This window comes from Sinocyclocheilus anshuiensis, unplaced genomic scaffold, assembly GCF_001515605.1.
Source record: "Sinocyclocheilus anshuiensis isolate Anshui unplaced genomic scaffold, SAMN03320099.WGS_v1.1 scaffold928, whole genome shotgun sequence".
NCBI lineage: Eukaryota > Metazoa > Chordata > Actinopteri > Cypriniformes > Cyprinidae > Sinocyclocheilus > Sinocyclocheilus anshuiensis.
The window spans coordinates 769,617-797,561 of NW_015552531.1; the positions used below are offsets into that span (position 1 = coordinate 769,617).

The 27,945-nt window shown below is 37.6% G+C and overlaps 2 protein-coding genes across 5 annotated transcripts in view; one reads left to right on the forward strand and one right to left on the reverse strand.

Annotated features, from left to right (window-relative positions):
• The window catches only part of sh3kbp1 (SH3-domain kinase binding protein 1), a 59,595-nt gene extending 45,863 nt beyond the window's left edge, over positions 1-13,732 (reverse strand). For both annotated transcript variants that reach the window (XM_016453904.1, XM_016453903.1), the window contains exons 1-2: positions 13,389-13,732; positions 2,879-3,036 (exon numbers count right to left, since the gene is read on the reverse strand). In XM_016453904.1, the coding sequence (XP_016309390.1) occupies positions 2,879-3,036; positions 13,389-13,392 (162 nt within the window). In that variant the 5' untranslated portion in view covers positions 13,393-13,732. The remainder of the gene's footprint in view (positions 1-2,878; positions 3,037-13,388) is intronic.
• Positions 13,733-16,703: 2,971 nt separating this feature from the next.
• The window catches only part of LOC107663692 (kelch-like protein 24), a 21,015-nt gene continuing 9,773 nt past the window's right edge, over positions 16,704-27,945 (forward strand). For all 3 annotated transcript variants that reach the window (XR_001631366.1, XM_016453970.1, XM_016453972.1), the window contains exons 1-5: positions 16,704-16,823; positions 17,932-18,910; positions 20,908-21,092; positions 23,117-23,235; positions 27,448-27,636. Coding sequence is in view for 2 of the 3 variants with exons in the window: in XM_016453970.1 (XP_016309456.1) it covers positions 17,991-18,910; positions 20,908-21,092; positions 23,117-23,235; positions 27,448-27,636 (1,413 nt within the window). In the remaining variant the exon portion in view is untranslated. The remainder of the gene's footprint in view (positions 16,824-17,931; positions 18,911-20,907; positions 21,093-23,116; positions 23,236-27,447; positions 27,637-27,945) is intronic.

Sequence of the window (27,945 nt, forward strand, 5' to 3'; positions counted from 1 at the left end):
GGCGGGGCATAGAGGACCTACAATAATGTACAGTATTTGAAAAATAATGTGTTTTTTGAACATTAAAGCATGTCAACATATTCTGTTACACCAAATACACAAAATAATGATCTTTAAAAAAGCATCATATGACCACTTTAACAATACATTAAATGATTAACTGGTGTTGTGTGGATTACTTGTGGATTATTGTGATGTGTTTATCAGCTGTTCTGTCGGCACCCATTCACTGCAGAGGATCAATTGGTGAGCAAGTGATATAATACAACATTTCTTCAAATCTGTTCTGATTATAAAAACAAACTCATCCACATCTTAGAAGGAACAACAAAATGGTACATTTTCAGCTTTCAACTATTCCACTACCCATTTTTCTAATCAAGTTTACACATGCAGTCTGTGAAGAGAATCATAAGATTTTTTAAAGAAATAACTTCACTATGATTTCATGACAACTGTTTTAGTGTCTTCAGAATGAGTTCATCAGTTGTGCTCAAGCTGTGAAAAGCCTGTTTAAATTGCACCGTTGAATTTCACACCGTCTCGCTGTTAAGCATCTTCCCTCCCCAGTGCCTTCAGAGGAAGTCTGCACTTCCCTATACCATGAACCATCGAAAAGGAAGTGACCTCACGAAGCTGCAGAGTCTCTCTGTACACCGCATTCACTGCATAAACGGCATCTTTTACAGGCAAACAGACGAGCTGAAGGCTGTGAAATCGAATTTGTGCTTTTTAAATCAATCATAAAACATCAGAAAATAGTCTCAAATTATCTGAGACTAAATTTAGACTTGATTCAGACTTGAAAGAAAAAATGGTTTGTTGATTAGAACAGTTCCTCTCTTGCCAACTTTGATTCAAGTAAAATTTCACATGCTTTCATTTACACAAGCATAGCTTAAAGAACAAATAAACAGACTAAAATAACAAGAAAATTAATCGTCTTGCAACAGGGTTATAAAACTAACTTGCAACATACAAAAACTACTAACACTAAAAAACACTAAAAAACACAAGGGCTTTGAGACTTGACTCGTTAACATTTCAGCCAACCACAAGATTTTCTCTAAAGTTCACACCAACATTAGTGGTGTTACTTGTTGAAAAGAAATGTGTTTACAGTAAGAAATAAACAAAAGGAGATTACAATGAGAACTGTACTAATAAAGTACTAAGAACAATCCCAGTGTGATTAGAAAGAGTCTCATATCACGCCTTACTGGTGCTAACAAGTATGTAGCGCTACAACGCTAACAAGCTTTCATGGACTCCTCACACCTGAGCTCATGACAATCTGCTGGAGGAGTTTGCAGGTTTCCTGCTGCAATATTCCCCTGATGTACTGGTGTCACTGGAGAGAGAGTGAGAGCACAAGTCATAGAGATGCTCGCTCTCTCTTTCTCTCCAAATCAACACTAGCATCCTGTCCGTCTGCAGTGCTGCAGCTCAGTGTGACCAATACTCTTCCAGTCAGCACACTCACTCGCCATCCTCTGACAGTCACCATTAGAGGCCTGCTGAGTTCAGCTCAACACAAACATATACACTTGCCAACACACTCTGGTGCTGAACAATATAACGAGCGATATAATGAAAATTCAATATATTTCCGCAATGACTTGTTGGCAGCAAAACATGAACAATACTTTTTTAAAAGCACTTTTTATTTGGAGATATAGCGCCAAATTTACTAAACAGAGTGAGAATGCAATCCCAGAAAAGCACAGACGGGAGTGGAAAGTTTTAGCACAAATTAAAGAACACAGACGCAGCCGCCTCATTTCCGTTAATGACCAATGCAATCTACCAAGAGCAGCACAAATTAGCATAGGGTCGCAAACAAGCAGAGCATGATAATCAGGTGTGGGTAATCTACTTAAAACACAAGTGCAAAATGGGTTAAGTCATGCTTTAAATAATGGCGCACATACCAGTAAACTGACTACCGCAAACATTAGTAAATCACCTTGCGTGATATATTTAAATACTCTCCTCCCATAAATTGTGTCTGAAAGGGAAACTCCCCCAAATGCAAATGCATTTGTCAGCTGCAAAAATAACTGTCCATGCGTTTTCATTACTAATGTTTCACTGCGCATTTAGTAAACAATTATTAGATTTTTACATTTGTACTGAAATTAACTTATTTGATTAAACATTTTGAATCTACACTACCAGTCAGAAGTTTGGGATCAATAAGATATAAAAATGTTGTTTTAAAGTCTTCTCCAATGCTCACCAAGACTGCTTTTATTTGTTAAAAAATACAGTAAAAATAGTAATGTTGCGAAATACTACTATAATTCAAATAACTGCTTTAAATTTTAAAATGTCATTTATTCCTGATTAAAAAAGTTGAATTTTCAGCATCATTACTCCAGTCTTCAGTGTCACATGATCCATCAGAAATAATTCTAATATGCTGCTTTGCTGCTTAAGAAACATTTCTTATTATTATCAATGTTGAAAACAGTTGTGCTGATTAACATTTTTGTGGAAACATTGTGCAAAGTTCACAAGAACACCATTTATTTGAAATAGAAATCTTTTGTAACATTGTAAATATTTTTAGTCAGTAAAACTGTTAATATCTTACTGTACTGACCCCAAACTTTTGAACGGTAGTGTAATTGGTCGCATTCGAGATATGTATTTGATACTGTCAAAAGTGTGAAATTTCAAGATAAAACGGTTTTTGCTATTTCGCTCAGCCCTAACACTCTAGGCACACTCACTGACACCCTGAAAAAGTGTTGATGGCTTGGTCATGCTAAATTAAGGCGAGAAACCGACAGCCTGTGGTGAGACTAGGCTGTGAATCCATCCTCTACCTCCTGCAGGGAAAGGTCAAAAGGGAAATGCTGAGTTCAGCACTTACTCTGACAAAGTTGTCGGGGAAGAGCCCCCTCTGACCGTCCAGCTCTCCTTCCCACCAGCCGCCCTCATTCTTCCTGATGTTACTGATGATGTCACCGACAGCGATGGTCAACTCGTCATCGTGCTGGGCCTGGTAATCAAACTCCACAATGGCTTCCACTGAGAGAGAGGAAAACAGAGATTTAGAGGTCATGGTTACATACAGGAAGCAGGATATACAGTATTACTGTATGAGACTCACAGACACGCAACTTTCACCATTAAATGAAAATGACAGCTCCATCTACATTAGATCCAATTATGTCTCTTAAAATCTAGATATAATTGTGATCATTACACTTCACCTTAGGAAATGCAAACACATTTTTAATGTGGCTTTTATAATTCAACATGCACAACCCACAGAGATCCTGTTTTGGTAACAAAACCACTAGGCTGTTATAGGTGGTTGCCACTGTGTTGCTATGTGGGTACTAAGATTTTTAAAATGTTTTAATGTGTTGTTATGCTGCTATGTGTTCTGGGTTGTTTCAATGGTTCTTGGTTGGTCGGTCATTCTAAAGCATTCCGGATGGTTTCTATTGTGATTCTAGGGTGCTCTGGTTGGTTTCTAGGGTGTTGCTAGGTGAATCTAGGACATGGTTAGATCATTCTAGGGTGTTTTTATGTTTAGAATATTTTTAGTGTGTTGCCAGGTAATTCTAGGGTGTTCTGGATGGTTTCTAGAGTGTTGTTAAGTGATAAAAGGGTGTTCTGAGTGGTTGCTAGGACATTGCTATGTTGGTACTAAGGTGTTTGGAGTGTTTTAGTGTGTTATAATGCTGCTTTAGTGTGTTATAATAATAATGTATTCTGGGTTGTTTATAGGGTGTTTCTAGATGATTCTAATGTATTCTGGATGGTTCCTAGGGCACTGATAGGTGATTATAGGAGTTCCGGATGGTTGCCAGAGCATTGCTATGTGGGTTTTTGGAAGGTTTTTGCATGTTGTTATACATGTTGTCTATGTGTTCTGAGTTGATTCTAGTGTGTTCTAGATGGTTTATAGGTGTTGCTATACTGTGGTGTTCTGGATGGTTTCTAAGGTATTGCTAGGTGATTCCAAGTTGTTTTGTGTGGTTGTTAGGGTGTTTCTAAGTGATTCTAGGATGTTCTGGGTGGTTTCTATGGCATTCTGAGTGGTTGCTTACTGTTTTAAGTCAAAAGAGCCCATTCCCAAATCTCTATGATATTTTAGTCTCTAGATATGGCTTGGGACTTTCCTTCAGTATAAGTCAAAGGGAGTTTTTCCACCCGTTTTATTGTCCTGTTGGAGAAAATTTTTAAAAAGTGTAATCACTTTTAATCCCAATGATTTATTTTTATTTTTATTTAATTTGTCGCCACTATGGTGCAGAAATGACACATTACACCCTTTAAGGTTTATGCAAATCCCCAAACGAACAATAGAAATACTGATGCTTACCACAAAAACTACTTTATCATGTGTGCTCCGACAACATCATAACTTATTTTATCACATAATCATATATTTACAGCAATAAAACATTTACTGAGATAGCAAAGAAAGATACAAGTCCTTCCATAGGAATAAGAGCTAATAGGCCCCTGGAGTATAAGCAGGCATCATGTTTTCGCTGCAGATAGGAGGATTACTCTAGGTGAGATCAAGGCAGGAGCGAAAGCAACAAAACAAGGAGCCGAGAAATTAAAGTGACAAGTTATTTTCACATTACAGCTTATAATATTATAAAGAAGCTTTTTGAACTCTAGTGAACTACACAGGTGCTATTTCTGTTTGGGAAGTGCAAGATGAGAATATCATCCTCTCAGCTTTGTGACTCTCTGTGGATTTAAATTGAATTGTGTGTTTGCATGAGGTCATGACGGTGAGGAGGGGTTACAGTGAGGATGGAGATGAGAGATGGAGATAGAACATCACAATGATGCGTTTATGAGTCATCAAGCCATGCCACACAAGACGAGATCACACCCACGCCTCACTCCAATGCAATGCGCACTGCACAGACACACACAGTAGGATACTGCAAACATCCTTTGTGTCTTCTATACGATGTTTGATCTATATCAGCAGGTTTCATATCGGATACCAACCCACCCGGATTATTGCTCTATGCAGAAGGATATCGATAGCCTACCATTAGATATTCAAGAATACATTAATGCATTGGCCTATATGATCCCTCGGATGAGCCTGCAGAATATTCTGGAAACTGCTGAGCTATGCAGGGAGGAAAGCATGAGGTCGTATAACAGAAATCGGTCAGCCCACAGCCATAACAAACACAAAGGTAACGAATACTTTCAAACATCTGGTGGAATGCGCCTACGCATATGCACAGATATAAAAAAAACCTACAGGCACAAACCCACACACACATAAATACAGAAATGCTACAGTCTGTATTGTTATATGGAGATTTATCATCTCCAATTGCTGATCAGGCCCAGACAGACTCTCTGCAGACTTTTCTCTCCTTTCCTCCACCTTTGTTTTGTTGGGAAAAGTGTAGAATTCTGTTTTAAAAAGCTTATAAAACAAATACGAATGGACAATTTACCAGGACAGTATAACCATATATTTATATAATAAAAAAACATAGAAGGATTGGGAAATATATACAATTTATAACTGATGGGTGTTCCATTTTTATTGGAAATCAGCTGCGTTCTGTGAAGTTTTACAGCCATAGATCCTATACATCGAATCATAACATGACTTAAATCACAACTATTCTTCCTTCACCTTTCTACAGGCTTGGAACACAATGATGGATCTTCAAAGCAGTATCTTCTCTCTCGCTCTCTGTATATATATTGATTATATATTAAACTATTTGACATCAAGGATAACAGAATATTGACAAAAAAATAAATAAAAAAGGAAATGTCCCTATAAAGAAAACGGAGCTCCTTTGATTTTTGTTAATTTAGTTTTATCTGTAAGACCAAATATATTTTCAATCGATTTACTGATAATTTGTGTTATCTATGTAATTAATAATATTAAAGTAATTGACATAACACAGAATATTTTTTAAATAAAATATATTATTCAAAATATCATACAATATATTAACTATATCTACCTATTATTTATATTTAATTTATTTAAATAAAATATTTTATGAAAAAAAAGTCCCCATAAAGGTAAAAATATACAAGAAAATTAATTTAAATAGTGCCCATTAACTGGAAGCATTGCAGTGTATGCAATGCATACACCACTTAATTTTTTTTTTTTTTTCAGAAAATCTAAAAATCTAGTAACTACTACAACAACACTTGAGCTAAATAAGGACTATGTGTGTTTAACTGGTCAACGACCTGACTCTGATGTCATGTGATTCCTCATTTCATGTTCAAAATGACCTATGCACCACGTGTGTGCATTAAAGATTAGAGGTATTGTTTTAACCAGCGTCACTGCGTGCTGGTCATCTCCCTGAGCAGCTATAAATACTCCTCTTCTTAAATAGCTCCTTTAGCCTGTGTGTCTGGACTCAGCTGATTTGCACTGATGGTGAGTCAAGTGTTTGTCTGCTTTACAGGACCTCAGTGAAACCATGTGATGCACTTTCACACCAGCATAACTCACTGAGCACATCAACACACTCGATTTTTAATACTGACTAAATTTATGTAGGCCTGACCCATTAACCCATCACAGGCAGGGCTCAACATTACGCCTTGACATGTCATTCACTTGTCTGAGTAAAAAAAGTTACTTGTCTGGCGGAAAAAAGCTTTTTCTTTTTTTTGGTGTAAATATAATCTGAAGCAATAGTATACGGTTTTACTTTAATCAGCATATTTGTGATACTTGCCTTAAATGGATTTCTAGGACACTTTTTAACTTTAGGAAGGGCAATAGTTGTTACCATACCACCCCTTTGCGGCCACTATGCACCCTCGATGCGCACTTTTGCCGAGCCCGCACTGAGGCGAGCTCTGCGGCAGACTTCTACCAGATAGTCAAAGTGGCATTACATCACAAAAGTGTGGAGTCAGAGGAAGACTGCGAGGGTTTAGGGTGCGATTTGGGACAGGGCCTTTATGAATGGCTCACTGAATCATTGACTCACCTGATTCATTCAAAAACGCTGAAACATTCAGTAACGAAACACTGTTGTGTGTTGCTCGGAGATGTGCGACTGTTCTGCTGTGGCTTTGCTTAGAACTATTTCGTTTGCGAAATGGAGCAAAAACTGTCAAAAATCTGTCTAAAATGTAAATCAGTTCATATTAACTACTTGTTTATTGAACTACTGTTGTATAAAATCAGTGTCACATTTGTAATCGTGCTGATAGTCGGGAAAACATCACTCTTGTTCGTGTGATGTTGCTTACCTATATCATATATTATATAGAATATTTTTCTTTTCTTTTTTTTTCCACAGTATGTTTGTTCATGTTTGTTTCTTTGTGTGTGCTGTTGCGTTTATTAGTTCTGATTTCTACGCGAGTCAGACAGGCTGCGGGAGCCTCAACTGACGCGACCTTGATACTGTCAATACATTATCCATTATCAGTCACAGTTTACACTGAAAGTAATAAAATCACAATCATTCTCGCCATAGTTTCGGTGCTGCCCTAGTTGTTATTTGTTACTGATGTTTTAATCAGGTTACTTGTCCGGTCGGGCAAGTAAAATTCTCTTTCACTTGCCCCTTCACAAAATCCACTTGTCCCGGACAAGCGTTAATGTCGATCATATAAGACTTGAACCCAATAATCCACTGCATAGTTAAGACATGCAAGCATTATTGTTAGGTTACATTGATTCGGAACAAGATCAATAATGTTCCAGCACTGTACGAACAAACTTTTTGGCTAATGATGTGATTGAGCTGAACTGAACGACTGCCTCTCCCTCGAAAACTCCCTTAAGTTTAATCAAATTTATGTTATTAGATTGCATTAAATGGAACAGACATGAATTAAATGAATTACATTGGTGAAAGTATTTTTATACAGCAAAGACCTCATGCTCAAGTCTGACTGGATGAGCATTAGGTGTGAACAGCTCAGAATGACTCCAAGATGAGTCGAAGAAATGAACACCGCTGATATCCTTCACAGCCAAACCATCTCATGCCATCCTGACCCATTACACACCTCAGAATGTATATTTAATGAATTGTAGGCCAAATAAAACCACTTCCCGGACACAAACAACCACTGTGAAATATAGCAGATTCCAACACAAGCATACCACATTTAGAGCAGTGCTGCAAATGCAGGCATAGTCCTGAGTCCTGACCCATTTTTACTACACTGCGCTATGGTCTGGTTTTCACTGTAAGAATTAAACTTTCTTTGTTTCTTACTAAAGCTAAAATGTCCTTCAGTCAAAAGCAGTGAGTAATTTTCTCTTTGTCTTTTGTTGTTTTGCTGCAAGGCACCGAACACCCAACTGCAGCAAAAAAATAAATAAAAATGGCTGCCCACAGCTCCGGGTGTGTGTTTACGGTGTGTGTGTGATTGTTCACTACTTACTACTGTGTGTGTGCACTTGGATGGCACAAATTCCGAGTATGGGTCACCATACTTGGCCACATGTCACTTTCACTTCACTTGCTTGTCCGTGTTCTGTTCCGTCTCTGAGCGCATGTTCCTCCTGAGGAACAGTGCAAGTTCTCTTTTGCGCTTTTAAAAACATGAATAAATCTAATCAATTTTAATAAATCAAGCACGTCCCATTTTGCAAAAGTCACGTTACATGATTTTACTGATTTGCACGTGAAATTGGGCTTTTATGGAGGAGCGAAAGTGCACCACTGGAAAGGGGGCGGAATAGGGTGGAATAAACGTTTTATCTTGATTATTGTATTTTCATAATCATTGGAGGACGAAATCGAAACTGTATTTCGATGAATTGCACAGCTCTACTGCATTGTAAATAGGCAAATGTACACCGTAATATGTCCATCAATTTAAACATCATGATATAGTGATAGCGGTATACCACTACAAAAGTTAATTTCTCCCGAGCAAACCACACATTTACAGGACCTCTATAGAAGAAAAGGGGAAGATCCTCTTAAATGCATGACCACATGTGGCTTGCCATGTGTCCTGGCTTCCCAAATTGTGTCAGCCAAGCCACTGATTATGTGGGTTAGACTTGGGTCATGTGCAGAAATTCAGAGAAACTAACAAACGATTGGTGCAAGATACAAAATGACGCACTTTTCCCAGAAGCATAAAACATGCAGTTAACAAGCCATTAAATGATACAGTATGTAGGACAGACACTCTTGCGTTTAATTCCTGAGCACAAAGTCTAACACTACTTCCTTAAAGCCAACACTCAACAATCTTACAACTCTCTCTTAAAAGTTACTGCTCCGAAATCAGACACGTTAATAAATCATGAAGGTACTTGAGTGTAAAAAGCACTCAGTTGTTTGTGTATCCTACTGCAGATATATGAGAACAAACTGCAGAGTTCAGATTTCTCGCAAAGTTTCATCATAGCTTAATTGCATGATTTAAAAGCGAAATGTTCAGCGAGTGTAACAACACTTAAATTATTAATCTACAAAAGCTTCTTTAGCAGATGTTTTTTTCAACTGTACAGTATGTGATGAATAAATCTGGAGCTATTGCACAATAACGTACAAAACTCTCACACTAGCTGTGGAACTTCTCTATTATCGCATGAGTTGACATGACTTTAATTCTTGAATGGAGCAATCTCCTGCAGACTTGAGAAATCAACGATTACTCATGCTCCAAAACACACATAACTCTCTTTTTTTTTTTTTTTTTTTTTACAAGGAAAACTTTATTCTTTTTCCTTTTAATACAAAACCTTATGGTTTTTATTATTGCATATTGTGCATTTCCCTATGGTGCCATGCACAGAAAATTATTACGTTAATTCCATCCAAAATAGCTCTCTTCTGGAATATTTTATAAAGATCTATGAATACTATTATCCAACATAGGGATGCCCAGAAGGCATCTGCAAAAAATTTCTGTGCTGCATTCAGGGGAAAATGAACAGCAATGGATTTAAACATACTCTTGTTGAAGGCTGAATGAATAATTAAATTAGCCAAAATATTTAATAACCATAAACAAAAGAAGTTGGAGATGTGTAGATCTTCCAAATCTTGTGGCAAGTACAACTACTACTGGTTCCCCTACACTGTTCCCACTGGCAATAAAAGAGCAACTATCATAACATGGAGGAACATGAGGTAGATGTGTAAATGCTCCACTATACATAACGGGAACTCATCATACCTCTCTCACCACTTCCCTGTTCTCTGCCAAAGGGCAATAAATGAGCATGACACAGCAGCCATGATAGTAAAGAGACCCGAGTACAGTGCAACACTTTCCAGAATCCAAAGCTCACCACATCACTGGGGAGGAAAAGCGAAGCTTGAGCTTGCAGCAAAAACAGTAACAGAGGATGCCAGGGCTTTATTAACTTGCATGCGATATGAGGATTCACAAGGAGCCCTTGATCATTATGAATTCACTTACTGATAGCATGTTTAATTAAAAAATAAAAGACAAAAATTCTTGCATGGTGGCTTAAGAATGCTGTCAGTCGCGTTGTTCAATGCTGAACCCGAAATCACGGGTGGGTCATGTATACTAGTCTGAAAATTATTCCTTTTGAGGCTTGGCCTGTTAATTATGCTCATTAAATCATTAAATAAGTCAACAAATATTCCATACATGCATGTCTTTGGGAGGATCACATGAAATCGCTGATTCAAAATATTAACAAGGTGTTGCATAGTGTTTATCACAGTAATGTTGCAAACCTTTGTACCTTTTCTCCTTAAGGGGTGCATATCATTACCTTAAAGGGATAGTTCAACATTAAAGGCCTGTTCACACCAAGAATGATAACTATAACTATAACTATACAGGTGCATCTCAATAAATTAGAATGTCATGGAAAAGTTAATTTATTTCAGTAATTCAACTCAAATTGTGAAACTCGTGTATTAGAACTTTTCCACGACATTCTAATTTATTGAGATGCACCTGTATTAGCGTCTACACCAACGCACAATAGCATTCTGGTTATTATAAGCATTCACCACAGTTTTGTTGTCTGCCTCTTTTAATTCTTGAGCTCTTTAAAAGCAGGATGGATTCTGATTGGCTGTCAATGTTTTTAAGCATTCATCAGCTGAAAAATATTATTCTGAAAGGGATTCCAATGATATTGTTCCTCTGTGGCATAATCGTTAACGTTATGGTGAGAACCCCGCTACTCTCTTCAATTTAGAATGATTTTTAGAACTTTATCTTTATAGTTATAATTATTGTTCTTGGTGTGAATAGGCCTTTATTCCCCCTCATGTTGTTCCAAACCTGTATAACTTTCTTTCTTCTGTAGAACACAAAATAAAAAATGTGAAAGATTTAAAAAATGTCTTGTTGTATTTCTGTCTCTACAATAAAAGTTAATGGGCTCCAATGTTGTTTTGAAACTCATTGACTTCCACTGTATAGACCAAAAAACATGGAAATATTCCTCAAATCTTATCCTTATCTTCAACATAATTCGACAGAAGAAAGAAAGTTGTACAGGTTTGGAACGACATGAAAGTGTGTAAATAAGAAGAGAATTTTCATTTTTGGGTATCCCTTTAAGGTACTAATATATACAATCTTTAGGGGCTGATAATGTACAAAGTTGTTTGCACATATTTTCCAAACAATTTTTCCTCGCTTTTTAATTTAGAGCAGAGCATGGCTCATTTGTCAGATTGCTTTTTAGATCATATCATTCCTGCAGTCCTGTTTATGACATTGATTTATGTTTTGAAATAGTTGGTACACACAGCTGGCCCTCGGTCATTAATAACCGTTAGCGTTTATATTTATGCAGAAACTAACTAAACCTTGTCCTAACAAACACTCTGGTGGGTCTGTACACGGATGGCTTTAGTCACTAAAGAATTTAACCAAATGTGCTGTGTGATGTGCTTAAAACCTATATTGTGCTGTTTAAATTTTCAACACATATGTCTGTTGAGACACGTGTGTGACTGTCTCACACTGGTGTTTTGTCAAAGATGCTCCACTTTTGATGAGTTCGTCACGGGAGAGTGGATAGAACAGAATGGATCATAAGAGCATTGTACATCTGTTAGTGCTTCAGTCAATAAGAAGTTGTTTTTAGTTGGTTAATGTAAATCACAAATGGTTGTAATCCATTGTCAATGATAGGCTCCGATCTGCTTTGTATGACACAACATTTGAGATTACAGTGATGACTCTGCAGTTCTGAACATCTCATTCGACAATAGTGTGGCATTCTTAAAAAATGTCTGTCATCCTGTTTTATCAGCAACTATTTTTTGGACTGAAACGCTAAAAACAGCTTTGGCTGCAGCTGCCCAGTTATTGACAGTGATATGCTTATGGGTGTCAAGGGAGGCCGTCTGTTTAAAAAACAAACGTACAAACTAATTCAACTCTATTTCAAGAACATAGCACATAACATGATGTTAACCGGTACAACTTTATGCGAGAAACATTTGTGGCCCTATGAACTAAATAGAAAGAAAATCAGTTTGTCCAGTATTATTCACATTTTTCTACTTAAAGGTTATGATGAAAGGGAAGTAGCAACCAACCTTTTCTTCCGTATTGTGACGTACATCCAATTGAAACGGATTATCGAAAACGAAAGAAAATGTATGGCTGAGACTTGGTTCACCAGAAGATCAAGTTATGACATTTTGATTAAAATTATCATGTCAAAAAAATTCTAAAATATGAAACATGCATGCTTAAAACTTTACAATAAGATCAATAACATGCATTTAGAAAATAGATAGGGTGGATTTTTATTTTTAATGCCGACTTTAATGCTATACCAAATGCAAAGCATTTTAACTTTAGCATTTAGACAAAATTGAATCTCAAAAGCATTTTTGTTTTCCTTTTGGAAACAATTCACTGAATTCAAATGAACACTTACTTTACACAAATATTTACTTAATATTCACTAAAATATCTGAAAATAGAAAATGTGCATTGTTTAATACTTATTGACAGCCAATCTAGTACAGTTAATGCTGATACTGACAATTTAAAACTAGCAATTTAAATATGAGCAGTTTCCGTTGCACTGTAATGTCATAATGAAATGATATGCATATTAAAAAGAGCGTTCCTCATATGAAACAATGTAGCAAAAACCACATCGGTGAAGAGAAACATAGCGGACAGCTCTAGGAGAGAAGGGAGCATCAGAGGGAAATGAAATTCAGCTTTTAACTCTTCATGATCTCTGAGCAGCGAAGAGGAAAAACATGCAAACGTGTCCACATCTTGAAATCATCAGATTTTCTTTCAGTGTAGTTCTAATAGTGCGACGGATGCATGATGCAAACACTATCAATGATTTTCAGTTTCATTAATGTTTTATATGACACATCGATAGCACACTCAGGTCAAGATCTGGTTTAAAATAACCTGACTTTCCACAAATCTGTTGTACTCACCCATTTATGAACTTGTTTACGCGGCGTGTTTGTGTAGGATGTTTTTCAATGAAGAGAAAAAGACAGAAATCCGCTACTTTCGGGAGATGCAGCCCCCGGGTCGGAAATACTGCAAATGATCACTTAAAATTAAAGTGGAACGCGGCGTCTAAGCATATTTCCTACAGATTATTCTGTCCCTCATTAAAAGGAGCAAAAAAGAGCAGGGGCAACTATGCAGAGGGGGAAGAGATGATGTGGATGTTGCCCCAGCCGTAAAGGCGCTTCACTACAGTTTTGCCTCCGTCGCTTTACGAACCCCAGCTTGCCGTCACTGCGCTCATGAACCGAAAGTTCTCGCGAGAACTGGAGGGATGCGCCGTAATGATCGAGGCCATCGAACGGGATTTTCCGCTGCTTTACAAATAGGCTAAATACCTGGGGCAAATCGCAGGTAATTGTTTCTATATATATATATATATAAAGATGGACTTTTTTGAGGACATATAGCCTGATTTGAGGTTAAGGTTTCCTCGATACTGATCATTATAGAGCTTAATCCCTGAAGTGTAACATATTTGGTTGTTTTTTATGACTTTAAAGTGTTTGAAAAGAATGTAAGCTGTTGGGAGACTTGGCAGTGTTTTGTTTAAACGTCTAAAACTGTAATATTCCCAAATTTGTATACTAAATCTACTACTTATTTCTAAACTGTGTAATGTCAAGTAGAGGGCTGTTGTTACAACCTGTAGCCTAACACTTATAGGAAACATGGTCACTTTGATATGAGGTTATGCTTATCCTAAATAAAATGTTGTGTTATATGAACACTGTGGCTGATTGGACCTAGCCATGTTAAACAAATAATTACAGGTATATTATAGAGCATGGATTCATCTGTATAAAATACAAATGAGATCTATATTTCTATTGTTAAAACAAATAATCCCAAATCCCCATTTGTTAACCTGTGTGCACTTGCAAATATCCTGTTATACTGTTTCCATTAGTCACTGCTGCCACCATGTGGCTATTCTAGGATACAACTGCCGGTTCGAAATAATGTTTGGCCATGCCTCTTTAATGAATATTCAAATATATGATGAATATTTCAGTACTTCTTGTGTTATGTTCTGCTTGGCTTAAGTCAGTGGACTTGAACTGGGCTTTCCCCTGTTGTGTTTTAGTGGGGCTTATCTGAGTGGATCCAAGCTCTATTATAGCACTATTAATGCTGGGATGACTACTAATCACATAAACACACAGAGACAGGGGAATGTGCTTTAGACAGCAGAAAGTGCAGTCAGCTGCTGTGGACTAATGGTGTGGAAACCAAGAGAGAACAGAGACACATGATAGCAACAGAACACAAACAGCACAGAGACAGACTGCAGGTGAAAGCATTGAAAGAGGAAGAAAAAGTCTGCCAGAGAATGCTTTAGGCATCAACATGCCTTTTTTTTCTTGGCTGTTTATCTGATAGAGTCCAACAGTCTTCTCAATATCAAAGATTTCGGATTTGTAGTATTATTCCATTACATCGCTTGCTCACCAATGGATCCTCTGCAGTGAATGGGTGCCGTCAGAATGAGAGTTCAAACTGCTGATAAAAACCATCACAATAATCCACACGACTCCAGTCCATCAATTAACATCTTGTGAAGTGAAAAGCTGCTTGTTTGTAATAAACAAATCCATCAAGATGTTTTTAATTTCAAACAAGTCCTCTTTCCATAATATTGCAATGAAATAGTCATCACGTCTGAACCAGGAGAGAAATATGCACAGATCTACGGAAAGGGTCTAAAACAGTTCTAAACAAATATGTCAGTGGATTTTGATGTGAGAGGATAACAGGGGATTGGCTTTTTCATTAGATAAAGCATTAATATGAATTTGGCCAGAGGCGAAAGTTGTTTCTTACAAAGCGTTTAACTTCACAAGACGTTAATTGATGAACTGGATTACTTTTTATTATTGTGACGATTTTATCAACTGTTTGGCTCTCATTCAATGCAGAGGATCCATTGGGGAGCCAGTAATGTAATGCTAAGTTTACCCAAATCTCTTCTGATGAATAAACAAGCTCATTTACATCTTGTATGGCCTTTTTTATTTATTTATTTATTTTTATTTTGAGTTCTAACAAAATCTATATCTACTGTTATACTGAAATGACTGCAAGATCAGACCTTAAACTTATTTTCTTTTAGATAGTTGCCAAGGCAACATTTCTTATTATGAATAAAAATGACAAAACAGGCAACAAAATTACTAAAACTTTAACTAAAATTAAAATGAAAACGTTCAAAATATAAATATATAAAATAAAACTAACTCAAAGTAATTACAAAAAAAAAAAAAAAACTATAATAGTGTATTTTAGTTACCTGAACATGTCTTCGTGATTCACAGTCTGTATTGTACGTTTAGCCTCCAGGCTTTCAGAAGAGAGGAAGTTCAACCCCTCATCTGCTTTCCAACAGAGCCAGTCACTGTTTAAATTGTACCTTTGCTGTTGAAAGGACTGAGGCAGAAGGAAATCTTTGTCTTGAACTTCATACAATGGAGGCGTAAAGAGCATGAACCTTGACCACATTGTTAATGTACTCGAAAGAAAAAAACGTTGCTTAAATTACACTCAAACGTCTGTTTCATACAGTAGCCTAAAAAATGTCTTCAGTGTAGGAAAAACTGGAATCTGCTATGGAAAAAAAACTGCAGATCAGATGGCTAAATCAACACACTGTCTAAATAAAAATGTTAAGAAACCAAAAGTCTTCTGTGTTGTTTAGGGTTAGAGGATAGAAAATACAATTTGCGCAGTAGCTACAATAACAAAATACGTCAATGGAAAGTCACGTGTGCGTGATTATTAGAGATAAGTGTATATTTCTAAAGTGACGTGACGTGTAGCCAAGTATGGTGTCCCATACTCGGAATTTGTGCTCTGAATTTAACCCATTTTGTGATTGTTTACTAAAATGTCTTTATTTTTTCATAAAGTTTCATAATTTCAAAAGGCATATGAATGTATTTTGTAACATTTATAAGCTTCTATGAAACACTTAAGAGAACAACAGAACGTCAGTTGAACATCTTTCGGACATGAGATTCACCTCCGCCACTCCTGTGACTGATGAAACGTTTACAAACAATCAGTGGCCATGTGGCGTTTTGAGAACTCTGGTACTTGTAGTCTCCTCTGCCTCTACCGTCATTCCTTCAGCCTGCTTTCACGACTACATTTCCCAGAATTCCCCGCGTCACCAGCTGAGTTTGTGTTTTTCGGATGTGATGACGGCAATAAAGCACCCAGCTGACCGTTTTTTTTCCCAGACGATCTTTTTGGTTCGCTGCTGGAGTAGAGATGACCGCCGAGGGGTAGACGAGCAGAGTTTTCACATTTTACATACTGACGAGACTTCCATAACAAACTCTTCACTTTATAAACTGGTAAATTTATGATTGTTTTATTATAAAGTTTATTCTATTCTATTCAGTAACAGTTTTGTAGCTATGATAATTTCAAATATTTGTGTATGAAGCACATCTTGTGACAATTAATTCTAAAAATATTTATTTATAATGTAACCTATGTATTTATATACAAGTCCCGCGTAATCAATGCAAAAAATATTATTTGTGCACTTTTATCTAAAATTATTCCTATCGAGGTATCTATTAATAGTGGGGGACAAAGGAATAACTGCGACACAAAAATTATGGTCTGGCCTTTTGGGAATTTTGACTAAGCTTACAGTATGCTATAAATGTGTTTTAAAAAGCAGTTAATGCCATTTAACTTAATATTTTCGTTATGACTGACTTTAGTCACGATTTGGTGGTATAAAAAAATAGATATATGTGATTAATTTGTCAGTCAACACGTGCTGGCAGGTAATTTTTGAAGTAGATTTTGTTGACGTTCCCTAAATTCTTTGTTTTGATCCACTTGTTGAATACGGAAGTGACCGCTAGAGGCCAGCAGCACAATAAAAGCATCATGTTTAGTCTAAAGGTGAATTCACCTGGAGCAATGAGAGGGCAATGTGAGACAAACAAAAGGTTGCCAGGTTGTCATAACAATGGCAACTTAAAGTGGATAAAGTAGTAGTAGTATAGTAGTAGTATACTTTTATTGTCCTCAAGAGGAAAATTGTTATGGACTAAGTGTGGTAATTTTTGTAGGTTAGGCAAATTTTGTACTTTTATGTTATAAAAACAGTTATTTAACCTTTTAAATATAATATTTAACCTTATTAAAGATAGGTTTACTAGTTAATGTGTGTCACGTTTGCTGGCAACACTTTTTTGACATGATATTGTGTGGTTGTTGTAACATTAGCTACTCCTACATCTTTTGTAAATTTAGCCTGAAAGGCTGCATATGCTTTTTGTTTTAAACTAATTTTAATTTCATGAAGCACATTTTCATATTTTATGTATGATCACTTAAAGGTTACAAAAGCAACTCTGATATGTGACTCATTGTCATTTTTATATAATTATAACAAGTTCATGAATTTCCTGATAAAAATAATGTTTCTCTTTTTAATTTCAGCTGAGGCATCATTTTCTTCTATTGTCTACAAGGCCTTGGGCCTCATTGGTCTGATAGCAATGGTACTTATTCTGGGCAGAAGACTGAACCGGGAGGACTCTGGAGTCCGTGAGTCCCCAGCAGTCAAGCGAAAGGTTCTGGAGATGGACAACAAGTCACTCAGTAATCATGAAGTGTTTGATTTCTCCTCCGGCCCCTGCCACTCCGAGAGCATTCTGCAGATGTTTAATGAGTTCCGTGACGGCCGATTGTTCACGGACGTGGTGATCAGTGTGGAGGGTCGTGAGTTCCCGTGTCACCGTGCCGTGTTGTCAGCTTGCAGTAGCTACTTCCGTGCAATGTTCTGCAATGACCACCGGGAGAGCCGTGAGATGTTGGTGGAGATCAACGGCATCCGTGCTGAAGCCATGGACACCTTCCTTCAGTACGTCTACACCGGACGTGCCCGCATCACTACAGATAATGTGCAGTTCCTCTTCGAGACCTCCAGCCTCTTCCAGATCAGCACTCTGCGTGATGCTTGTGCCAAATTCTTGGAAGACCAACTTGACCCCTGCAACTGCCTGGGCATCCAGCGTTTCGCCGACACGCACTCCCTCAAGCAACTGGCCAGTCGCTGCCGCTCTTATGCACTACAGAGCTTTACCGATGTGGCCCAGCATGAAGAATTCTTGGACTTGCGTAAGGAGGAACTGGAGGAGTACATCGCTAGTGACGAGCTAGTCATTGGAAAGGAGGAGACCGTGTTTGAGGCAGTGATGCGTTGGGTTTACTACGATGTGGACCACCGTCGAATCATGCTTAGAGACCTTCTCAACCACGTCCGACTGCCCCTGCTGCATCCAAATTATTTCGTGCAGACGGTAGAAGGTGACCAGTTGATCCAAAATGCACCAGAGTGCTATCAGCTCCTGCACGAAGCCAGGCGCTATCATGTCTTGGGCAATGAAATGATGTCACCTAGAACCCGTCCACGCAGGTATTACTGGCATCTTACCTTGGCATTTCCTGTGCCATGAAGGTCTTCATTAAATTTATCACCTAGAAATGTACACTGATGCAAGCACTCTATTAAGTCTCAGTCTTTACATACACTAAATCAGGGGTGTCCAATCCTGCTCCTGGAGGGCCGGTGTCCTGCAAAGTTTAGCTCCAACCCCAATAAACACACCTGAAGCAGCTAATCAAGCTCTTACTAGGCATACTCGAAACTTCCAAGCAGGTGTGTTGATGCAAGTTGGAGCTAAACTCTGCAGGACACCGGCCCTCCAGGACCGAGTTTGGACAGTGGACACCCCTGCACTAAATGCACCAAGCAGTTTAAACTACAGAAAAATTAACAAGTGATGATTGTAGGAAAGAAAAGAGTCTTCCGTGCCTTGCCAAGTCACTATCGAAGAGTTTGTTTACTATGACTTGACTTCAAATTATTGGCTGCCCCGAAACAAACAGAATCAAGCAAATGGTGGTTTACTAGTTATTAGTAGTTGTCAAGCTTAGTTGAAACACATTCTTATGTCCTTAAAGATCCCAGATACTTCTGGAACCTTTTTCAGAAAGGCTATATTATAGATTCAGTTATTCTCAAAACCTGACGGCAATGATTCAAGTGGGTGTTTGAAGTAACTTGAAGGTTTGTTTTGTACTCCGTAGTTGAGCATTGGGAAACCCATTGCTTTAATTTATGGATATGGAACAATCCAAGCCACATTGTAAGTACAGTGAGATGGAGCAAAAAGAGACGGCCCCTTCAGGCCCACTGTGTTGCAGAGCACTGAGGGAAAATAAAGTCTCGGCGGGGCATGCCCATACAAATTCTTCCTCCACAAGCTTCATAACACATAAACACCTGAGTTTCGAAACATGTTCCTGTTGACCTGATCCTGCTTGCAGTGTGAATGAACTCTTTGTTTTTGTTACGTCTGGAGGAACGTGAGGTGAGAGAGTGCAGAGGGAGGGGAAACTGCACACTTATGTTTTTCTCAGAGCTGAATGTATAGTGACCTGGAATCTGCCTGAACATGATTCGCTGAAGGATCTGCCAACGTTACAGGGCTTATTTATTAACAGCCTCATTATAGACTGCTTGCAGAGAGGTGTAGCACAGTCATTAATAACTGCAGCCCCAATCTCACGCGACCAGCGAAACATTGACAAAAGCTTGCTAAATATTCAAGCAAAACAAAAGAGGGTGCTTTGTTTACAACTCAACATACCTTTTTTTTTATTTATTTTGGTGATAAAAAAGGACACTCTCAAAACACCTCCTCAGCTTCACAGGGCCTTGTTAGAGTTTTCAGACGGGTGTCAGTTTATAGTTGGCAGAAAAGTTGTAGTTCCACCTCTGTTTCCAGGCAGATTTGGTATGGTTCTTAAGTTTGCATTATTGGATAGGGCCTGGCTGATCTCCCCTAATTATTCTCTGGGATTGTATAGGTGCGGCACATTTAGACTAATTACATCACACATGAAAGACTGATCTGAATTTTCCATGTTTGCATGAATTGACCAGGCGACTGGCTCAATTCGTTCTAATCTCTTTCCCCCGGAGAGTGTATTCAAAGTTCAACTCTAACTTTAGCGTCATCGCTTATGCACTCTCCAACCCCCTGAGCATTTACACAGCGAGAACAGTCTTCTAGGCAGATGATTTCAGGGGGAAAAAAACTTGGGGGAGTTAGTTCTGGATGAAATGTGTTTGCCTGTGGATTGGTTCTTGCATGCTCCGGGCACAAGTAGACGGTGTTGTTTACTGCTATTCTTAGAAGGGGTTCTAAACTCTTCTAATTTCTGTGTCACTGCAGAGAACAAATAGACCAAAAATTAAAAGAAAACAAAATGTAAACAATGAGTTGTGCAGTGCTAGATGTATTACAGAGTACTGATTAGAATGTGATCCCTTTCCATGTTTCAGTGCTATTAAGGATTTTCAGTTGTCCATGTGTCCAAGTTTGACATCCTGTCGTGTCCCTGCAGGTCTACTGGATTCTCAGAAGTCATTGTGGTAGTCGGAGGGTGCGAGAGGATGGGGGGTTTCAACTTGCCGTATACTGAATGCTATGATCCGGTAACTGGGGAATGGAAATCCTTAGCCAAACTCCCAGAGTTCACCAAGTCAGAGTATGCTGTGTGTGCCCTCAGGAACGACATTCTGGTCTCAGGTAAACATGGATATTTGTGATACCATTTCATGAATGCTAAATTGTTTCGCAGGCAGTGGTGGAAAGACATGACTTGGTATTCCTCCCTGTGCTGATGCATTTCCTATCGAGACATGAAGTAAAGGAAAATCAAAGGAAATATCAAAGCCCTTGTTCCTTTTTGAAAACGCCAGTAGGATGATTTGCTAGTATTAAGGGGAGGCACATCCTCATTCTAGACAGCATTTGGTTGGATAAAATGTTGCAAATCTTGTCAGTGCGATATGAGCTATTAATATTTTTGGTCTTGCATAGAAAGACCATATTCATTTTGAATGCATATATCTGCTAATTTTGTCAGTTTTTAGGGGTACATTAGCATATAGATGGCATCAAAGCTTACAGATACCCACAAAACTTGTTTAATTTTGTGAAGTGTTTAAAATGTAGATTACTCATTGTAAAATGAAAGATTTTTATATCTAATTTTTATCTAAGATTTTATATCTAAGGCTTGTCTGTATGCCCTTCATCTGTCAATCCTTTGTATCATCTGTCATTAATTTCTCAATTATTGTAGATGACCTAGTTTGATGTTTGCCTCCTGGCTGGCTTAGTCTGCGGGGATTTGTTAGACACAGCAGGGCACCACGCTTTACAGAGCAGCTCGCTTTGAACAGCAAGCAGGTTCAGCAAAAAGACTGTGAGACATGATTAAAAGAGACCAGGACTACCAGCTATCTCATGAGAAAAGACTGTTAGAGAGGGAGAGAGAGAGCAAGGGTGAGTGAGGGGGCTGGAATCCTGAGCGATCAGTTTACATTCTGCATGTGCCAAGCGCTCACGTGTTTCCATGAGAACAGTCCTGCTAGTTAAAACTTCTCTCTCTCTTTCTCTGTAGTTTCAACCTCCTTTAAGTTCATTCCTTCCCGACACATCTTGTTTCTTCTCCTTCTTCGAAGTTTGTTCAGTAAGCCAGGGCCAGGCAGGCTTTCCCAGGCATGAAGCCTGTATATGTGTCAAATATATATATATATTGTATGCGTCAAACTCAAGACTAAGATATGTGAGTCAGAAAATAATGGGAAATTGACATAATAGAAAGATGAGTTTCAGGTTGAGCAGCTTTGCTGAGTCCAGTGTGTTCTTTCCACACTGCCGGTGTTTCCTGAAGAACTGGAACAGTTTTGTAGATGTTTAGCTTTTGTTAGCATAATCACACAGATGCACATGCATTAACCTATACCAGTCAAATGTTTGGTCACATTTACCACTTACCCAGTCATTGTTTATTATTACTATTTTTACAATGTGTAGTTGTAGTTAAGACACGCAAACTATGAAATAATGGAAAAATGGTAGTATGGGAATTATGTGGTGACTAAATGAATGTTATACAAATCAAAACTATCTTATAATTTTAGTCCTTCAAAGTAGCTTAAATTACAGCTCTAGACAGTTTTTCAAACAACTTCATGAGGTGCATCCTGGGATGCTTTCTAAACCGTAGAATCCCAGACACTTGTTGGCTGATTTTCTTTACTATCTGGTGTAAAAATAAATAATTACATTAAATTAAGTTAAATACAATTATGTAAAATGTAATTAAAATGTTTATTTGTGAAGAAATGTATATATTATTAATGGATATTTTTGTACAAAACCTATTTTAAGCATTAAAATATCAAAGTATAAAATCAAACATAAAAATCTGCCATTGTTGTGAATGGTAGTGTATATGTAAATAATGAATGTGGATATTCATTGCGTTGCATAATTCTTTTCATAAGTACTTGACAGCATATTTCTGGTTAAGCTGGTCTCTAATAATATTGCTTCACTTAGAATTATCTCAGAACTGGAGCGAGATGTCTGCAATTATAGTTTTATTATTCACATATTCATGTGTTTATGTGAGATAACAAAGAACATTCACCTAGTGTGTCATGGGTCATTTACCTTCTTACATTATTGCATAAGTATTATAATAAGTGCATAGTGAGACATAAAATATTGGTTGTGACCAATTGGTGATGCAATTTCAGGTGGTAGAATCAACAGCAGGGATGTCTGGATGTACAACTCCCAGCTCAACATCTGGATCAGGGTTGCCTCCTTGAACAAGGGCCGCTGGAGACACAAAATGGCAGTTTTGTTGGGAAAGGTGAGTTCAGTCACTCCAAGATCTGTTCTGAAAGGCCTGCAGAAAGCAAAAACAATGCTAAATATAAATCATAAAAATGAATAAATATATTAACTTTTAAAAGGGAGGAGGAAACACTTTTTTTGACATCAAAGGCCATGCGCCCAATGAAACTAGAGCATTTTTGCATAAATTAGTTTTCAAAATAGATGCTAATGCTAATAGGTTGTTTAACATGCCTTCAACTATGAACAAAACTACACAAGGTAGACTATACACACTACATTTAATGCCAGTTGACTTGTAGCAAGGATAAACATGGTGTGCCTCAACCACAATGTGAATTGTGTGGTGAATTTTTGGCTGCAGAGCATGAAACCAACAAACTATTTAAGAGACATTTAGAAACCAATAATAAACCAATACATTCCAACTTTTAAGGGCATTTTTGTTGGCTTTTCAATAAATCCCATGATTTAAAGTGTTGGCTCAGTTAGTCATGCCACATGGAAGAAGACGACTTCCTGTTTAGATGATATACCTCTAACCATGAATAAGATTTCCTACATATAGAAATGGGTGTTGTTGGGGTATTTAACCCATATTTAGTTTTCAAACATGTTCCCATCCTTATAATTTATTGCCTGTTTGTCATTTACTGCTCTGTCATGTCTTGTCTTAGTTCCTCACTTTCAAAGCCTTTGTTTGTCCCTCTTTTCCTCCTTTGAACTTGTTCCTGGTTTTTATTAAACAGTGACATCATTTTTAACCTCTCCCTCGGAGGTGGTTTGCTTACAGTACAGTTTTTAATAATCAGTAACTGACGTTGAAGTGATCAGACATGTGAATGGCCCGTACCATAAAGGAACGACTCTGCCAAAAGTGTTTGGATCTGTATACTTAAGCTGATATTGCATCACTCCTATCAGGCTGTTTTCAACATTTTTTTTAATGACCATAATCGGCTCCAGAGATCTGATTTACTTTGGCAGGGGGTAAAACAGATTTGGTCGGTTCTGTTTGCGAAGGATCTGATGCATTTTATGGACTCAGTGAGGAACCAGCTCAAAGGTTCAATAAATCAAGAAAATCAATCTTGTGAATGGAATGAGCCGAGCCAACAAAAGCTACTTGTGCAATAACTAATTAACATGCCATGTAAGTTATAGCCAGCTGTCTGCATGAACGCCTCTTTCTCTTGGTTTGTTTGTTGGATGCTTTGTAATGCGGCTTATTCAGATATCTGCTAGAGTCTCTCCAGCTGATATTGCATCAACTCCTATCAGGCTGTTTTCAACATTTTTTTTAATGACCATAATCGGCTCCAGAGATCTGATTTACTTTGGCAGGGGGTAAAACAGATTTGGTCGGTTCTGTTTGCGAAGGATCTGATGCATTTTATGGACTCAGTGAGGAACCAGCTCAAAGGTTCAATAAATCAAGAAAATCAATCTTGTGAATGGAATGAGCCGAGCCAACAAAAGCTACTTGTGCAATAACTAATTAACATGCCATGTAAGTTATAGCCAGCTGTCTGCATGAACGCCTCTTTCTCTTGGTTTGTTTGTTGGATGCTTTGTAATGCGGCTTATTCAGATATCTGCAAGAGTCTCTCCAACTCTTTGTGTTTCTGTTCAGGCAGATAATAGTTTTGGACTCAAACTCATTTGACCCCAAAAGATTATTTGGGTTTGTTTTTGAGCAGCAGCCTTTCAGACATATGGATTGTTTGACTGTGGTTGGATTTATTGGTTATGAAAGATTCATGACTGACGGATGAAATCTAATCAACTGAAGTCACAACAACGAGACGTGGAAAAATCACGTTACCACAGGGTCATGCTGCAATAATGTGATTTGAGCTGTGCTGACACTGGTTAGATATACTGTATCTGATTATTGTGTATGTGTGATACAAAATTTTAATTAACATTTAAATGAAACTGATTCACACCGTCATAATATTAGCTTTTTCGCTTACGCACACAGTGAACAGGAAACTGAATTCCACTGAAGATGTTTTATAATCTTTGATGATGAAGCATGGTTTTTATAACTATTTTGTTGATATACCATCTTATCAGTCCCAGGCGTGAAAGGACTGTTTGAATAATATCTCAGTCTGAACAAAGAGCTCATCACAAAGCACATGGCTTTGTTTTGCGTAAGTGGCGTGTGGCCCCTCTGTGTTCGAGCATGTTCGTACACCGCTACTGGTCCGACTGGTTTTCTTGGTTGTTCCATTAAGGGGAACATGTTTACCTTCTTCTTTTTGAACAGCATGGAGACATGAGGCAGGAGAGAGAGAGGAGACAAACACTTCAGGGTTTTTGTGTTCCATGTGTTTTTATTTGAGAGTTAATGGGAAATTTCTCGAAATCTCTTTGGGGACTTAGAAAAACAAGAGTGATTGAGTGATGTGTTACAACACAGAACTGTCAACACTTTGCTAAGGTCTTGTTTTTGCAGTGGTGATGTTTTGGTCACATATTGGATGAATGAATGAATGAATGAATGAATGATGCATTTATATAGTGCTTTATTGTGTATTGTTGTACACCCAAAGCGCTTTACAATCATGTGGGGGGTCTCTCCTCAACCACCACCAGTGTGCAGCATCCACTTGGATGCTGCCAATGAGTCTTTTATTGACTGGTTAATAACCCAAGTCACAGAAACGCCTTCAACTGTAGTTTTAAACGGTCTTAAATTATTTATGCAAAACCTGATTTGCACACATCCACCCCGTTACCCCTATTTTGCTCTGCATGTAAACCTCTTTACGACTTATTTGATAAGGGCATATCTGTTTATGTTTTGACATTAAAACCAGAGAAAATCTGAAAACTGTAAACATGTTTTTCTTGCATTGTGGTTTTGTCTAATTAGTGCAACTCATTAAGGCTGAAATTACTGGAATAAAAAAATATTTCATAGTAGGCATAATTTTTTATTTAAAATATTAACCGTGAAGCAGAATTGATATAAAATATTGTCATAATTTTATTTTATTTTTTATTTTTTTTCCAAAAAAAAAAAAAGAATCAGTTCAGGTTTTTTAAATGTCAAATGGTATAACCCCATAAAAATCATCACATTCGATATATTATGTTTTATTTTAATAACGAACACACATTTGTTTTCGCTTAATGGTTATACCGCTTGACATTTTTTAAATCACTGTATCATTAAAACTATAGTTGTTCAAAATCTCATACTAAGCACATATATTTGATGAGGAATGAACTTTGCAACAGTTAAAAAGTACATTCTATATAGTATGAATGAAATACAGATGAAATACATTGGCCATGTTGTCTTTGTCATGGGACCTACTAGTGAGTTGCGTTGCTTCACTGGCATTCACATCTCCTCTCTTTACGCTGTTTTATGAACCCAATTAATTCATACATACTACTAATTCATTCTGGATGCTGCTGTTTATAAACTGTTTAGTAGGAAAGTAGGCATATTCGGATGCACAGTATTTTGTTGGAAATAGTCAAGAAAATTCTGACATTTCTAAGAACCTTTCACATGCGTGTGATTTTTATTTTTAATTTTTTTTCCCTTATCTTAATCTTAGACTTTCTACAAAGTTTTTCAAAGTACCTGCCTCTGGTTACTCAAGAGTAAACCGGAAGAGTCTTAACCGCTGGCACAGTCAGAAGTGAAGTGTTCACCTCATGACTATTTATAATGCATACTCAGTTGGATATAGAATTTCCTGTGAATGGCCATTTGTCTTCAAGATGTATGGATCAGGTTTGTTTAGTCCACTTACGTAATAAAAAAAGCAGGTATAATCATAGATTTGTTTTGTCACTAATGCAGTGGTAGCCTCAGGGTTTGTGCATGTGCGTGTGTCTATAACAATCCCTTTGTCATTACATCAATTTCAGAATTCTGATATGAAAGGGTAAACAGTTGTTCCTGTTTGGCTAGATCTACATGCTTCGTTTCACCTCCAGATTGTGTCATCCACAGAAATGTCATGTGTACAATTCAAAACAGACAAAACATCTCATACTAAGCACATATATTTGATGAGGAATGAACTTTGCAATAGTTAAAAAGTACATTATTTTGTTGGAAATAGTCAAGAAAATTCTGACTTTTCTAAGAACCTTTCACATGCGTGTGATTTTTAACGTACGTTTGAACGTACCTACATTACACAACACTAAGATGTATTGTGTATGGGCCCATAACTTAAATTGTATTTATCTACAGGTGTATGCCGTTGGTGGATATGACGGTCAATCACGACTAAGCAGCGTCGAATGCTACGACTCTTTCTCAAACCGCTGGACAGAGGTGGCATCCATGAAGGAGGCTGTCAGCTCACCAGCCGTCTCCAGTTGTGTCAACAAACTATTTGTGATTGGAGGAGGACCTGACGATAACACATGCTCAGATAAGGTTTGTTGAAGAGTATGATGCATGGTGCTGAGGAGAAGGGCGTCTTTGAAAACCGCCCTCTGCATGTCATTGTGCATTTACTGCATGTAAACATCACGTTTATTTTTGGGTCACGCTACTGGAGGGTGTGACACGCTTTGTTTTTGAGTGTAGTCATCTTGGGATTTCTCACAGTGCAATGGACCATAACCCAGCCACAGTAAATAAAAGAGCTCTGATTATATAGTTTCACTTGAGCCTGAAATGAAGATGGACACAGTTTTTGTTTTATCCAGCTGTATTTACTCAGTGCAACTTATAACATCCAAG